Source organism: Suncus etruscus, chromosome 1 (assembly GCF_024139225.1).
Source record: "Suncus etruscus isolate mSunEtr1 chromosome 1, mSunEtr1.pri.cur, whole genome shotgun sequence".
Taxonomy (NCBI): Eukaryota; Metazoa; Chordata; class Mammalia; order Eulipotyphla; family Soricidae; genus Suncus; species Suncus etruscus.
The window spans coordinates 185,564,857-185,580,502 of NC_064848.1; the positions used below are offsets into that span (position 1 = coordinate 185,564,857).

Genomic DNA, 15,646 nt, shown 5'->3' on the forward strand with positions numbered 1-15,646 from the left:
CCATAGTTCCTGGTTCAAAGCTTCCAAAATTCCTTGGGATTTCCTAAGTGTTGTGAGAGATAAAGATGTCTTTCGCTATGTTAATGAGAGTAACTGGGAAAGCACTGAAGGAAGACGCCTGGTTGTCAGGGGAACCAACCTTGTAATTAGAGGGTTAGAACTTCCAGTCCTGCTCTCAGTCTCTGGGAAGGGGAGTGGGACCGGGTGCAGTTAAATTGCTAATGAGGCCATGCCTTTGTAAAGAAGCTTCTACAAAGAACCAAGAGGGAGCAGGAGCTAAAGTACTGTGGGCAGAACATTAGCCTTGCAAGCGCTGACCTGGGATGGATAGCTGGCATACTATATGGTCCCCCAGCAAGGCCGGGTATGACCTAAAGAAACAAAAGCCTGGGAGAATTTCTAGATTGGTGAAAATGTCAAAATCCTGAAAGAAGGGGCCAGAGCTATAGCACATTTGTAGCACGTTTGCCTTACACACGGCTGACCCAGGACTGACCTTGGTTTATCCCCGGCGTCCTATTTGGTTCCCCAAGCCAGGAGCGATTTCTGAGCACATAGCCAGGAGTTATTCCTGACCATCAATGGGTGTGCCCCCCCCCCAAAAAAAAAGATCCTCAAAGAATGGTGAGCCAGACCAGAAAGGGTGTTCCCTTTTCATACTCAGCACTATGCATTTCTTTCATCAGGCTGTATAGTCACATCCTTTAATAGTTTGTTGTTGTTGTTGTTATTGTTGTTTTGTTTTGTTTTACGTCACACCTGGCAGCACTCAGGGACTACTCCTGGCTTTATGCTCAGGAATCACTCCCTGCAGACTCAGGGGACCATATGGGACACAGGGATTATTATTGTTTTGGCTTTAGGGCCACACTTGTAGGTGCTCAGGGGTTACTCCTGGCTTTGTGCTCAGAAATTGCTCCCAGCAGGCTTGACCATATGGGATGCCCGGAATGGAACCAGGGTCCGTCCCAAGTCTGCTGCGTGCAAGGCAAATGCCCTACCGCTGTGCTATCTATCACTTGGCCCCATCCTTTAATATTCTTGTAATAAAATGCTGCTTTAGAGAGTAAATGAGTTTCCTGAGTACTTTGTATCTAGCAATAAGAACCTGAGAAGGTGGTTTGTGGGGACCTCTAAGGTGTAGAGGGGTTTTGGGAGACAGATGCAGCCTTTGCCTGTGGAACTGGACACTCAGGTAGACACAATCAGAATTTAGTTTCCATGTCAGGTGAGAATGGGAAAGTGGGGTGGGGAGGATTTGAACCACACCTGGCAATGCTTGGGGGTGCTCCTTGTGATGCACAGGGGATCAGAACTGGGCCTCCTGCAAGCAAAGCATGAGCTCAGCCATGCTTTGAGCACTGCCAAAGGAGCATCTCTCCATTCCCCCAGAATTGAGTTTAATTCACAGCCGGCCTGCTGATGGGAAATACCAGCATCCATCCTGAGACTGTGGTATAGGATGCTATCTGCACAGTAGCTTAAGGAAATAAACCCTAAAAGCCCCACACATGATTTTATAATGCAAAGGTTCACAGAATATTAAGAACAAATTAGTTGAAAGGTAAATCTGAAGAATAGTTTTCTGCTTGATTTTTCAGTGACAGGGACCACACTAAGGGGATTATACACTTAAGGCAATGCTCTGCCACTGAGCTATATATATATCCTTGGCCCAACGTATAATTGTTTTGTTGTGATGCCACTTCTCCTGGCAACATTCAAGGCTTACACCTGGCTCTGCACTCAAGGATCACTCCTGGCAGATTCAAAGGGTCATGTGGATGCTGGGGATCGAAATGGCTCAGCTGTATGAAAGGCAAATCCCATATTTGCTATATTATTGCTAGGGTTCCCAAAGTATAATTTCTTTTTTCTTTGTTTTGGGGTTGGTGCTCAGGGTCAGTCTTGACTCTGTTCTCAGGAATAACTCCTGGCAGTGTTTGGGGACCATATGGGGTAAGCTGTGTGCAAGACAAGCATCCTATTGCTCTAGACCAAGAAATAGTTTGGGATAAAATGGGGGCATGCCCAGCAGTGCTCAGGGGTTATTCCTGCCTTTGCATTCAGGAATCATCCATATGGGATGTCAGGGATCAAAACCAATCGAATCTGCTGCTTGCAAGACAAGTGCATTATCTACTGTACTATATCTTTGGTATTGGGTGGGCAAGGTCCCAGAGGCTATTCCAGAGACTGTGTTTAAGAATGAATCCTGATATGGGGTCAGAGCGCTGGCACAAGAGTAAAGCGTCTGCCTTGCCTTCGTTAGCCTGGAACAGACTGTGGTTCAATCCCCTGGCATCCCATATGGTCCCCCAAGCCAGGAGCCATTTCTGATTGCATAGCCAGGAGTAACCCCTGAGTGTCACTGGGTGTGACCCCCCCTCAAAAAAAGAAAAAATAAATAAATGAATCCTGATAATGCTGAAGGAAGCATATGTGGTATTGGGGACTCAAACCAGGGTTGTTGTGAACCCTGCAACCATATGCCTTATCTCCTATCCAAATTTGGTTATTTCTGTTTGTTTGTTTGTTTGTTTTTTTTGGTTTTGGCCTAGATCTGGCAGGGATCATTCCTAGTGTTACCCCATCCCCTATTCTTCCTGTAATCTTACCTGCTAATAAGAATTGCCCATTTCTGGGAGGGGTCTTTGGTGGGTAACAAAAGATTTGGCCTGAAGGGAGGAGAGGATGAGGAAGATTTGGAGGATAGATTGAGAGAGAAGCATGAGGAGAGATGGCTGAGAGACAAGGTACAATGCAGGGCTGAATAGGGATCCAGCGTAAAAGGTTATGATAGGCCAGGGCCCGGAGAGATAGCACAGTGGCGTTTGCCTTGCAAGCAGCCGATCCAGGACCAAAGGTGGTTGGTTCGAATCCCGGTGTCCCATATGGTCCCCTGTGCCTGTCAGGAGCTATTTCTGAGCAGACAGCCAGGAGTAAGCCCTGAGCACCGCCGGGTGTGGCCCAAAAATCAAAAACCAAAAAAAAAAAAAAAAAAAAAAAAAGGAAAAAAAAAAGGTTATGATAGGCCACACACATGTTGGACAGGGCATGAATAAAGCTGATGTTCCCTGAAGATTGCCTATGAGTTTTCTCCCTGTGGCTATTCTGAAGCTGCAGACGGGTCTGCTAGAGGTCTGCTAGAGGGGGTTGCAGTCACATGGCCTAGGCTGGAGGAGAAAGGCCTCATCCCTCCATCCATCCACCTCCATCCAGCCCCATCCAAGGACTTTTATTCTACACCTAGTAGTGCTAAGGGGAACATTTTTGATACCTGGCACCAAACTGAGAAGGGTCACTCTGGGCAAGGTGCAAGGCAAGCATGCCTTAATCCCTGTACCATCTTGCCCTGAGATGGAGAAAGGTTTCTAAATTATTTGTCAAATTATGTCCATCATATATAAGATTTGTTTAAAACTAAAATACACAGGGGCCAGAGCAATAGCACTGGGTTAGGGCGTTTGTTTGCCTTGCATGCTGCCAACCCAGGACGGACTCCAGTTCGATTCTCGGCATTCTATATGGTCCCCCAAGCCTGCCAGGAGCGATTTCTGAGCACAGAGCCAGGAGTAACCCTTGAGCGCTGCAGGGTGTGACCCAACCCCCCCCCCCCAAAAAAAAAAAAAAAACCACCTAAAATACTACAATTTAGGGCCGGAGTGGTAGCACAGTGGTAGGGCATTTGCCTTGCACATAGCTGACCCAGGACAGACATGAGTTCGATCCCCGGCATCCCATAAGATCCCCCAAGCCAGGAGTAACTCCAGAGTGCCACTGGGTGTGGCTCCCCTAAAATAACCCTAAACCCTACAAATTAGACTTGAAATTCTCATTTGGGATCATAAAAATAAAGGTTTCTTTTCTTTTTTTTTTTTTTGGAGGGGGTGGGGGTGGGATGGTGCTCTGCAATTCTCAGCGGCTACTTACTCATTGCTCTGCGGTAGGAATTGCTCCCAGTGGAACCACTTAAGTTTGTTAAGCTCTTGACAGTCCAGACAGAATAAGTATTCTTGACCCATTAAAGGTAGAAGTTGTAAAGCAGATCCCATTCCTGTTCTGTTCTGCCCTTAAGTTTGTTTCTTTTGATTGTTGCTTGGGTTTCTATTTGGATTGGGTTTTGGTTATACAGCCTCATCCAGACTGCTTCTCTGACTCCTCCTGGCTACCTGCAAAGTGGGTCTCCAAGCACTTTGAGCATCTCCCCAGCCAGTAATGAATGCGTGGTTTTTGTGCCATACCTGGCAGTGCTTACAGGGTTGCTCCCAGTAGTGCTCAGGAGACAATGTAGTGCCAGGGTTCAAACCTAGGTCTTCCAGATGAAACTGAGTTCCTTGAGCTATCTCCCCAACCATAATGAATAAATTTCATAGAACCGTTTATTTGGGTATTTAGGCACATTTCACACAATTTATTTGATGGTAATAGATTCAGTTCCTGCCTCTTTCGATGCAACCAATACCACTATGTTATTTCTCAGATATAAACCGTGCGGATGGGGACTGGAGATGGTGCCAGTTTTACAGCATAAGGACATGGAAAGATTTACCCACTTATTTTTTTCCCCCTAAGCCAGAGTTTAATTAGATGTCAAGCACCCTGGGAAAGCCAGAGAAGCTGTGCAGGCAAGTGACTTAATCTCCTGTCCCTAGAAAGTACATTGGCATATTCCAGACTCACAAGCCACCCAAACATTAATCCCTTGTCTAAGCACAGAAACAAATCTTTGCTTTCAAATGGACAAAACCAACTAAATTCACATTGAAGTGGACATTTTGTTGGTGGTGCCAGGGATTGAACTCACACTCAAGGCAAGGGCTCTTCCATAATCCTGGCCCTGAGGAGGGTATTTTTGTCTTTCATTTTTAGGACCACACCCAGCAACATGGGGGAAAGAGATCACTCCTCTTGATTCTCAGAGGCCTAGAGGGTGTCTGGCAGTGAATCTGAAGCCTCAGTATACAAACTATTTACTCTAAATCACATTCTCCCCACAGATGCTGAAGAGGACCCATTCTCAATAGATTTTCTTTTGTTTCGGGGCCACAATTGGCTGTGCTCAGGGCTTACTCCTAGTGGGGGTTGGGGAGCCATAAGTGGTGCCAGGGTTCAACTGTGCACAAGGCAAACATCTTCCCCACTGTTACTCCAGCCACTTTTTTTTTTTTTTTTTTTTTTTTACTTTTTGGTCATTCCTGGTAGAGCTCGGGTGATTATGTGGTCCTGTGGATCCACCTGGGGGTGTCTGCATACAAAGCACGTGTTCCAACCCATTCAGCCACCTCTTTGCCCTGAAGAGGTCATTTAAAGAACAAGTCAAAATGTACTAATTTGTATTTACTAGTAAAACGTACATCTCAAAATTAAGATAGCTTCAGACAGTTTTTTTGGAGGGTCTCCCAAGTAGTGATTAGTAACAGGCCTGGGGGATATGCCAATCAATTCTCAGACAACAGGGCCAGTTAAATGCAGGGCCAAAGCAAGTATAGAGGGTAGGGAGTTTGCCTCAGATGTGCCAGGTTAGCTCAATCCCTGGCAGTCCATACGATCCCCCAAGCATGCCAGGAGCAATTATTTTATTTTTTGGTTTTGGGCCACACCCAGTGGCGTTCGGGGTTACTCCTGGCTCTGCGCTCAGAAATCGCTCCTGGAAGGCTGAGGGACCATATGGGATGCTAGAAACCAAACTGGGTCAATTGCATGCAAGGCAAATGCCCTACCGCTGTGCTATCTCTCTGACCCAGGAGTAATTCTTTTTTTTTTTTTTTTTTTTTTTTGGTTTTTCGGGCCACACCTGTTTGATGCTCAGGGGTTACTCCAGGCTAAGAGCTCAGAAATTGCTCCTGGCTTCGGGGGACCATATGGGATGCTGGGGGATCGAACCGTGGTCCTTCCTTGGCTAACGCTTGCAAGGCAGACACCTTACCTCTAGCGCCACCTCGCTGGCCCCCCAGGAGTAATTCTTGAGTGCAGAGCCAGGAATAAGCTCTGATCCCTGTTAGGTGTGGCATGCTCACCTCCCTCCTCCCCAAGAAGATTTGGTGCAGGGCCCGGAGAGATAGCACAGTGGCGTTTGCCTTGCAAGCAGCCTATCCAGGACCTAAGGTGGTTGGTTCGAATCCCAGCGTCCCATATGGTCCCCCGTGCCTGCCAGGAGCTGTTTCTGAGCAGACAGCCAGGAGTAACTCCTGAGCACTGCCGGGTGTGGCCCAAAAACCAAAAACCAAAAAAAAAAAAAAAAAAAAAAAAAAGATTTGGTGCTGTATGAGCTCTGTGGTGCCAGGACCCATGGATAAAAAGCATGCACCCTAAATCCTATTCTATCTCTCTAACCCCACAATGTTAAAACTGTATATAAGCCTAATAATGTCAAGGAATTGGGAGTGCTGGAGTGATAGACAGTAAGGTGGGCAGGGAACTTGCCTTGCATGAGGCTGACATGATTGGATCTCTAGCACCCCATATAGTCCCCCAGGCCCACCAAGAGTGATTCTTTTTTTTTTTAAGAGTGATTCTTGAGCAATGCTGCATGTGGCCCCAAATCATCTCTCCAATAATTAAAAAAACCTTAATGTTAAGAGGCATAAACTTAACACCAATTGGAAGATGTGAAACATAACTTTCAACACAATATTGATAGCACGCATGAACAGAAATTACATTATTTCCCCCATAGCTCCTTTCTGTTATGTCTATAGTAGGTATATCTGTATCTTCTTCCTGTCAGGGTGTTTTCCTTTAAACATTTAAAGCTCTAAGTCCATGTGATAATCCAAGTTCAAAACCAGGAAATCAGAGTTCTTCCCAAATAAACTTACCTTTAACATAATATCTAAAGTAGTGCCATCACCATGCTTTAAAACAGTCAGATAGACCTACAAGAGAATAAGGAAGTAAAACTGAAAACGTATCTGAATTATGAGTATCTTTTTCCAGATAGCCTAAGACAAAAAAATTGCAAATAGCAGCATGCAAAAGTTATAAGCAAACCACGGCAAGGAGCTAAGCGCCCACCCCAACCACCAAGAAGGCGGCTGATGAAACTAACTAGCTCTCCAGGAAACTGTACATCCACAATCACCTTTCAGCAGTGTGTGAATCCAGCAACAAATGGGGAGCTGGCGCCTCACCTCCCACAAAACATATGTTAAAATAGTGCTAGACATGATCTGTCAGACAACACTTAGGTCATTTGTGGTGACTGTTCAACATGTTCCTTGCCACACTAAATGATGTTAACTAGAAATCAAGGTGATTTATTATGAAAACCTACAGGACTCCTCAGATCAGCAGAGAGAATCTGTTTCCCTTCCACGTGGTCCTTAAACCGACGACGGGCTTCTTCTAATGTTGCTTTATGTCCTGCTTTTCCTAGTTTTCCCAGAACCAAGCCTCTCAGGAGCGCATCTAGATGACCTGATTGAGAAGACATATAAGCTACGTTAAAGTCTGCTTTCATAAATACTCTACTACACAGTCACCTGCAGTTGCATTATATCATGAAAAATATCTTGAGCAAATACAATCATTGACTTTAGTACTTGACAGAATGACTTAAGTTTATCAAATTATAAAAGTGAAAAGTGTTAAACAGACTAAACAAGCAAATATATATTCTGAATTGGACCAGAGAGTATAGGGTTTAAGGTACATGCCTTGCATGTGAATGACCTGGATTTGAACCTCAACATTACATATGGTCCCCCAGCTTTGTATACAGCTGACCAGGATTTGATCCCTGGAGCCCAGTAGGAGTGATCCCTGAGAGCAGAGCCAGAAGTAAGTCTTGAACTCTGCCAGATGTGAGGAGGTGGCGGCAGCAGTGGTGTTTGATCAGAGCCAGGAGTGAGCCATGAGCACTTGTAGGAGTAGCCCAAACCCTGCCCCATCTTGCAAAACAAAACAAAAAACCCACAATAAAACAAAAAAACTGCTAAATTTTCTCTGCTCTGAATTACTAAATATTCATTTTGCCTATGTGATTTACACAGATAGATGTTTGAAGATGGGGAGGTGGCTCAAAGGGGAGCACATCCTTTGGACATGGGAGGCCTGCTTTCACCGCTGGCATTGCATGGTCCTCAAGCACTGCCAAGTGTAGCTCAAAATTTTTTTTATAAAAGGTAGCTAATAACACGTGTGGGCAAAGAAGTGGAAAAATTAAATCCTTCACACAGTGCGGGTGGGAATGTAAAATGGTATGGACAAATAGAAAATGCACAAACATTTGGGAAAAACTATGGCAAGAACGAAGGACATAGCTTGGTGGTCGAGTGCTTGTCTTGCATGTGTGAAGTGCTAAGCTTGCTCCCTGGCACTACAAAACCCAAAACTGGCAAATTCTTTTTAAAAAATAAAAGTTACATAACCCATAACCTAGCCATTCAACTCAGATACCCAAGAGAAATGAAAACCGATTTTCACACAAAAATGTATATGCAGGGGCCAGAGAGATAGCACAGTAGTAGGGCATTTGCCCTACATGTGGCTGACCCAGGACAGACCTTGGTTCAATTTCCAGCATCCCATATGGTTTCCCAACCCTGCCAAGAGCAATTTCTGAGCACAGAGCCAGGAGTAACCCCTGAGCACTGCCAGGAGTGGCCCAAAAACAAACAAACAAAAAGTACAAGCAAATATTTATAGCAGTCAAAAAGTGGGAGCCAAATATCTATCACCTAATAGACACACACAGAAAAATAGATAACTATATAAATATCATTCTTTGGTTATTAAAAGGAACAAACTAACCTACCTACCATAGACTTCTTATTTTCATTTGTTTATTAAGTTTTATTTTATTTTAGGGTCTGTGGTTTCAATACTGTTTATGGTAAGTTTGTTGTATAAGTCATTCCATCAGCATAACCTCCACCACTGTCCCAATGTTGTCTCCCTTTCTCCTCCCTGGCAAACTTCCTATTGCAGACTAGTTCTCAGTTTCTATTGCCTTTGGTTATTTGTTATTCCACTGCTATGATTTTTATATTCCATATACGAGATATATTTGACCCTCTCCTTATCACCAATTTCACTCTGCATGAGTCTCCTGATCCATCACAGAGCAGCAATATCATCTTCTCTTTTCTACTTGAGATTTCATCTTTTCCTCTAGCTAGTATTACATTGTGTAGATGTACCATAATTTATCCACTCATCTGTTGTTGGGCACCTGAGTAGCTCCAGATTTTTTTGTCTACTGTAAATAGAGCTTCAATGAGCATAAGAATGAGATGTCGGGGCCGGAGAGATAGCATGGAGGTAAGGCGTTTGCCTTTCATGCAGAAGGTCATCGGTTCGAATCCCGGCGTCCCATATGGTCCCCCGTGCCTGCCAGGAGCAATTTCTGAGCATGGAGCCAGGAGTAACCCCTGAGCACTGCCGGGTGTGACCCAAAAACCACAAAAAAAAAAAAAAAAAAAAAAGAATGAGATGTCTTTCCTGAATAGAGTTTTGGGGTCAATGGGGGTAGATGCCAAGAAGTGGAATTGCTGGGCCATATAGGAGCTCAATTCCTAGTTTGTTTGCTTCTATGAGAAATGCCTATATTATTCCTTTAAAACGTTGGACAAGTTGACATTCTCATCAACCGTGAATGTGGATCCTTTTCCCTACAACTCGTATCCAATCCATATCAGCACTGATTGTTTTTATTCCTTTAGGTGTGTCGCAGTGTGAGACGATACCTCATTGCTGTTTTGATTTACATTTCCCAACTTCAGACTCCTGAAGTTCTTTTTGTTTTTGTTTTTGGGACACAATCAATGATGCTCAGGAATTACTCCTGGCAATAGTTGGGGGGATGATGTGGGATGCTGGGGGTTGAACCCAGGTGGATTGTGTGCAAGACAAGCACCCTACCCTCTACCATTATTCCAGCCTGTTTTAAGAAAGTGATATTTATTATTATTTGTTTGTTTGGGGGCCACAACTGGCAGGGCTTGGGTTATTCCTGGCTATGCGCTCAGATATCACTCCTGGCAGGCTCAGGGGACCATGTGGGATGCCAAAAATTGAATCCATGAGGGCCGGGTGGTGGCGCTAAAGGTAAGGTGCCTGCCTTGCTTGCGCTAGCCTTGGACGGACCGCGGTTCGATCCCCCGGTGTCCCATATGGTCCCCCAAGCCAGGAGCAACTTCTGAGCACATAGCCAGGAGTAACCCCTGAGCATTACCGGGTGTGGCCCAAAAATCAAAAAAAAAAAAATTGAATCCATGTACAAGGCAAATGCCCTACTGCTGGGCTGGCACCAATGATATTTATTTTTATGGAATTACTAAGATTGAGAAATTTTTAGAAGATGAACTGCTGGGGCTGGAGAGATAGCATGGAGGTAGTACGTTTGCCTTGCATGCAGAAGGTTGGTGGTTTGAATCCCAGCATCCAATATGGTCCCCTGAGCCTGCCAGGAGCGATTTCTGAGCATAGAGCCAGGAGTAAACCCTGTGCGCTGCCGGATGTGGATCCCCCCCCAATAAAAAGATGAACTGCTTTTGGTATTGATTTGTTATAGGACACAAGACAGAATTTTATTTTGTCATTTGGTTCTCCACTTGGCAAAGCCTGGAACTAAGAGCATTCTCCCTATTTGATAATGGTGTTTATGAAAGTGTTTGAGCTCAGAAAAAATTTTGGAGGGTGTTGCAAGGGACTAGGCCACAGCCAGGGGCGGCTCAGGAGACCAATTTTGTGGTTGGGGAATAGCTTTGAGGAACCATGCACTACCAGAAATAGAACCTATACCTCCTACATATAAAGCAGGTTCTCAGTCCTCTGAGCTATTCCCCCACCCCTCCATCCTTCACATCATGAAGGGAATTCCGTGCACCACCCAACAGCCTTCTAGCATCCTGTCTGACTGCTATGGATCTCTCTAAAGCCCAACCCTCCGTTGAGCACTGAATCCCCACTTCTCTTCAACTCTACAACCATCAATCCAACAATTCCACATCATGATTTCTTTGGTTACTACTGTTTCTCATCAGCAGCCCCAAATTGATGATCCCTCATCTCTCTTTCTATCTTCTGAACAGTCAGTTCACCTCTAACCATTTTTAGTCACTTTCAAAACACGCAGAATTGACTACAAATGCTATGTACAACCAATATCTCAAATGAATTACTCAGTTTTGTAACTTGCCTTTCTATTCCCCCCTCTTCAGTGTATATTTCTTCCGTGGAATCAATTAAGTCACCTTCCTCTACTCATATTCTCAAATTAGATTCCTGCATAACTGACTGTGAAAGTGGAAAGTGTTACTGTGTCACTCAGGACCTGTAGGTGCTGCTCTGCCCACCCCTGTTTTCTACCTCCCTATCCCCTTTTCACTGTTTTCTCCGTCCTGACCTTGCTTCCTACTTTTCCTTGGACAGCCTCAGCATGTGCCTGCCATAGGTCCTCTGTGATCCCAGTTCCATCTTAAGATCTCTGTACACACTGAAATTATCACCTCTTCAGTGACTGTACCCCAGACTACTCTCACAGTAGTTCTACCAACTTCGACTCCTTTGTTACATTATCCAACTTTGCCTTCCTTGTGTGCCTTTCATTAGACTGGAAGTCACACAGGGCAGTCTTATCATTTTTTTGCAATAAGAAGTCAAAACCCAGGACCTCACCACATGCAAGGCTGATCTCCCACTTAGCTGCACCCATGTGCTGCAGGGTCATAATCTCTGTTCACTGCTCTGTCAGCTACTCCAAACAGTCCTTACTGCATAACACTTGCAGAATCAATGAAGGAGAGACAAAGGGTTCAAAGGCGCACCCCAGTGCTGCTCAGGGGATCAAACTCAGGCCTTTCAGCCCACTGAGCTCTCTCTCTCCAGGTCCAAAAATAATTTTCTTAACTCAGATAGCTGTTAACTGTGCCTTTTTTTTTTTTTTTTTTTTTTTTTTTTGGTTTATGGGCTACACCCGGCGATGCTCAGGGGTTACTCCTGGCTGTCTGCTCAGAAATAGCTCCTGGCAGGTACGGGGGAACATATGGGACACCGGGATTCGAACCAACCACCTTGGTCCTGGATCGGCTGCTTGCAAGGCAAACGCCACTGTGCTATCTCTCTGGGCCCCGAAACTATGTCTTTTGTTTTTATTTTGAGGCAACACCTGGCAGTGTTCAGGATTTACTCCTGACTGTACTCGGAGATCAATCCTGACAGGTTCTGGGGAATCACTAGCTATACCTGCTGTTCTGTCCCCAAGGCAATTTAGTACATTTATAAGCTATATAATGCTTTCCTGATATCAATGGCTTAAAAACCAAAAACCTCAGGACTGGAAAGTTAGCTCAAAGGGACTAGATCACAGGTCTAATCCTAGTACTGATGGTTCTCTGGCACCACCAGGAACAAACCAGAATACAGAGTTGAGACTCAACTACTTACCCCAGTACCTCTAGTACCCAAAACACAGTCACAAATCCCCTTTAGCTTTCCTTGATTAGAAACAGATATTTGGCTCTCCATAAAAAACTATATTTCTCACATTTTCTATGTTCACGGATCTTATATGAAACAGATACATACATAACCACCACTGTCCTATGGTGGTGACCCATGTAGCTTCACTAATTTAAAAAGGCTACTATTGAGCTGGAGATAGATTCAAAGTTCTGGAGTGCACATGGCGAAGTACTGGGTTTGATCTCTGGCACATGGTCCCCCAAGCACTGAGCTGGGAGTAGTCCCAGCGTGCCATCAGGCATGGCTCAAAACAAACCAAAGAGAAGCTGAAAAGATTAGTGTTCAATTCTAGTAGCTGAAAAAGACCCAGGCGTGATTTCTAACTAGCAATATACACAATAACATCCAGCAGATTATAAAAGATGACAATATGAATACTGTTAATCATAGCTGAGTAAGAAAAAAACGTGAATTTTGGATCAGGTCTTTGCCCATTCAACTCATCCATTACCTTCTCCAGGTTTGGGGTCCCATCCCAGTCTCTCCCCTATGGGTGAAAAGACATCTTTCACAAATTCCTGGATCTCCTCATAGAAGTCTGTGTGGGACAAGAGAGTTGAGAGGATCCCCAGGTTACAGCTCAGGTCGCTCCACACAGTGTAATTGGGCTCATTCACAAAAGCCTCCATGACTTTTAGAACCTCTACAGTGCTAATGATTCCAGCTCGAGCCTGGGATGGAAAAAACATCATTCAATCCAGTCTTCAAGCAAAAAAAATAATAAGGACAAATACAAGCATTGCATTCCCGCCTCGATACCATTGTCCACTGCTCCCTAAAAATGATAGGAGCTCAAAACTGGATAAAAATCCGTCTACAATATTCTTTGCTTAGTTATTTTGCTGTTTATGAAAGAGCCCTCTTTTTTTTTAAGATGCTAAAGTCAGTTTAGAAAGAAGGATAAAGAAAAAAAATACTTAATTCATTTCCTATTTCTATGGGCTCCTGGATTTTTGTTTTTCTTTTGAGATTTTCATACTTTCAGAAAAGCTGCAAAAAAACAGTTGGGGCTTCAGTTTTGACAGAGACTCTTTGAGAGCTGGACCTGCAAACTGTGTCAGCTTCAGCTGTTCTTCACTCATTTCTAAAAGAAACGCAAACTGGTAGGCACTACAAATTCAGAGTCTTTTCAAAATGGACTAACAGAGGTTAGGAAAAAGGAACTTCTGTTTACAGCAGCCAAGTGCACAGACACCATCTCCTGGGACGGTCGCTCTCAGCACTGAGATCAGCAGATGGGAGGTTTTGTGCATCAATGCTAATCTGTGCTTATACAAAGGAGGAATCCAAAACCAGTTACCGCAGAGGGGAGGGAAATTTTCAAGTCGAATTTAAAGGCATGTAGTGGTAGTAGAAATCGGACAGTTTTGTCACAAAGACATTTACAAATCCTCTAACCTCTGCTGGAGTCAAAGAGGTAACTTAAGTTCTTCCTGAAATAAAGTCAAATATAAATTAACTCTGAAGCTAATGGGCTACAAAAATCTGAGTAGTAACACACAACGTAAAAAAAAAAAATCTACACCTTTTTTGTTAACAAAGTTACAATTACTGTCTTCAGAAAAATATGCACTTTGAGGACCGGGCAATTTCTTCCAGGCTCCTATTTTTATTAAAAATAATTTCTTACAAAGAATAGTTTAAGCATACTTGCAAAAAGTTGGCTTAAGAGTAGTGAAATGGGATTTGTTTCTAGTAAATTATATAAGTTAATCTTGCCATATGAATAATCATTTATTTGTTCTAGTCCCAAAGGCATTTAACCTTCAAAAATTTTATCCTTCCAATTATGTATCAAACAATCCAGGAACAGCTAAATCCATCCTAATACTTAAATAAGAGATACTCACCAGAGAGAAGAGGTCATTCTGTAATCCCAGACGATCCACGGGGGGCAGGGAAAGATCGCGGATGCCTGGTAATAAGCTTTCCAGCATGGCAGAGCTGTATTGAGTCCGGTAGAAGCCAACAGTTCCCAGATTTAACTGAAAAGATATCCAACAGGCATGATTAAACTGCTTGTTTTTGGTGCATGGATCAAAGTCAAAGCCTCAAACTTTCAACTTATTTATTTGGTAGGTATGAAAGAAATTCTGGTTTTGGTGTATCTGAATGAAAACAACAATTCTGGGCCCGGAGAGATAGCACAGCGGTGTTTGCCTTGCAAGCAGCCAATCCAGGACCTAAGGTGGTTGGTTCAAATCCCGGTGTCCCATATGGTCCCCCATGCCTGCCAGGAGCTATTTCTGAACACCATCAGGTGTGGCCCAAAAACCAAAAACCAAAAAAAAACAAAACAAAACAAAACAACAACAACAACAACCCAACAATTCTATGCTAACCGAGACTGAAATGAAACAACAACACAAAGATATAATTTATTGGCAATACAGGGCAAAAAGAAATGAGAAAACCTGACATAATGTGTATATGAGGGGCAGGAAAAAATAATGTGAATAGGGGCCAAAATAATAATAGAGTGGGTAGGGCGCTAGACTTGCACATGGCCAATCCTGGTTCAATCCCTGTCACCCCATTTGATCCTACACACTACCAGAGTAATTCCTGAGTGCAAAGCCAGGAGTGACCCATATCACTGGGTATGATCCCCAACAACAACAAAAAATGTGACTAAATATTTATTTTGAGCTTTGGGTCACACTTGGTCCTTGTTACTCCTGCCTCTACACTCAGAAATTATTCCTGGTAGTGCTCAGGAGGACCACATGGGATATTGGGGATCAAACACAGGTTAGTCGTGGGCTATAAAAACACCCCACCTACTGTGGCCCAAAATATTTTTCTCATTGATAGAATTTTTTTTGTTTGTTTCGTTTTTAGGCCACACCTGGCAGTGTTTAGGGGTTCCTCCTGGCTCTGTGTTTTGAAATTACTTCTGGCAGGCTCAGGGAACCATATGGGATGCCAGGGATTGAACCCAGGTAGCCGTGTGCAAGGCACACTGTATTATCACTCTGGCCTCCCTCATTGGTTAGAATGTTTATCTATAACTGTATAATCTAGGTTGTCAGTTTAGATTTTAAGATAAGATTAAACTAAAAGGGACCAGGGAGAAGGTGCAAAGAGCTAATGCTTTGTATGTGAGAGGTCTTTGGTTTGATCCCTAGCACTCTGTGGGAAAAACTGAGCACTGCTAGAAAAAACTCTCCAGCCAATC

General features: G+C 43.9%; 1 protein-coding gene across 1 annotated transcript in view; it reads right to left on the bottom strand.

Annotated features, from left to right (window-relative positions):
- The window catches only part of NPEPPS (aminopeptidase puromycin sensitive), a 101,264-nt gene that overhangs the window by 8,289 nt on the left and 77,329 nt on the right, over positions 1-15,646 (bottom strand). Inside the window, exons 16-19 of the mRNA XM_049779103.1 lie at positions 14,319-14,453; positions 12,920-13,139; positions 7,277-7,419; positions 6,822-6,878 (exon numbers count right to left, since the gene is read on the bottom strand). Of these exons, the coding sequence (XP_049635060.1) occupies positions 6,822-6,878; positions 7,277-7,419; positions 12,920-13,139; positions 14,319-14,453 (555 nt within the window). The remainder of the gene's footprint in view (positions 1-6,821; positions 6,879-7,276; positions 7,420-12,919; positions 13,140-14,318; positions 14,454-15,646) is intronic.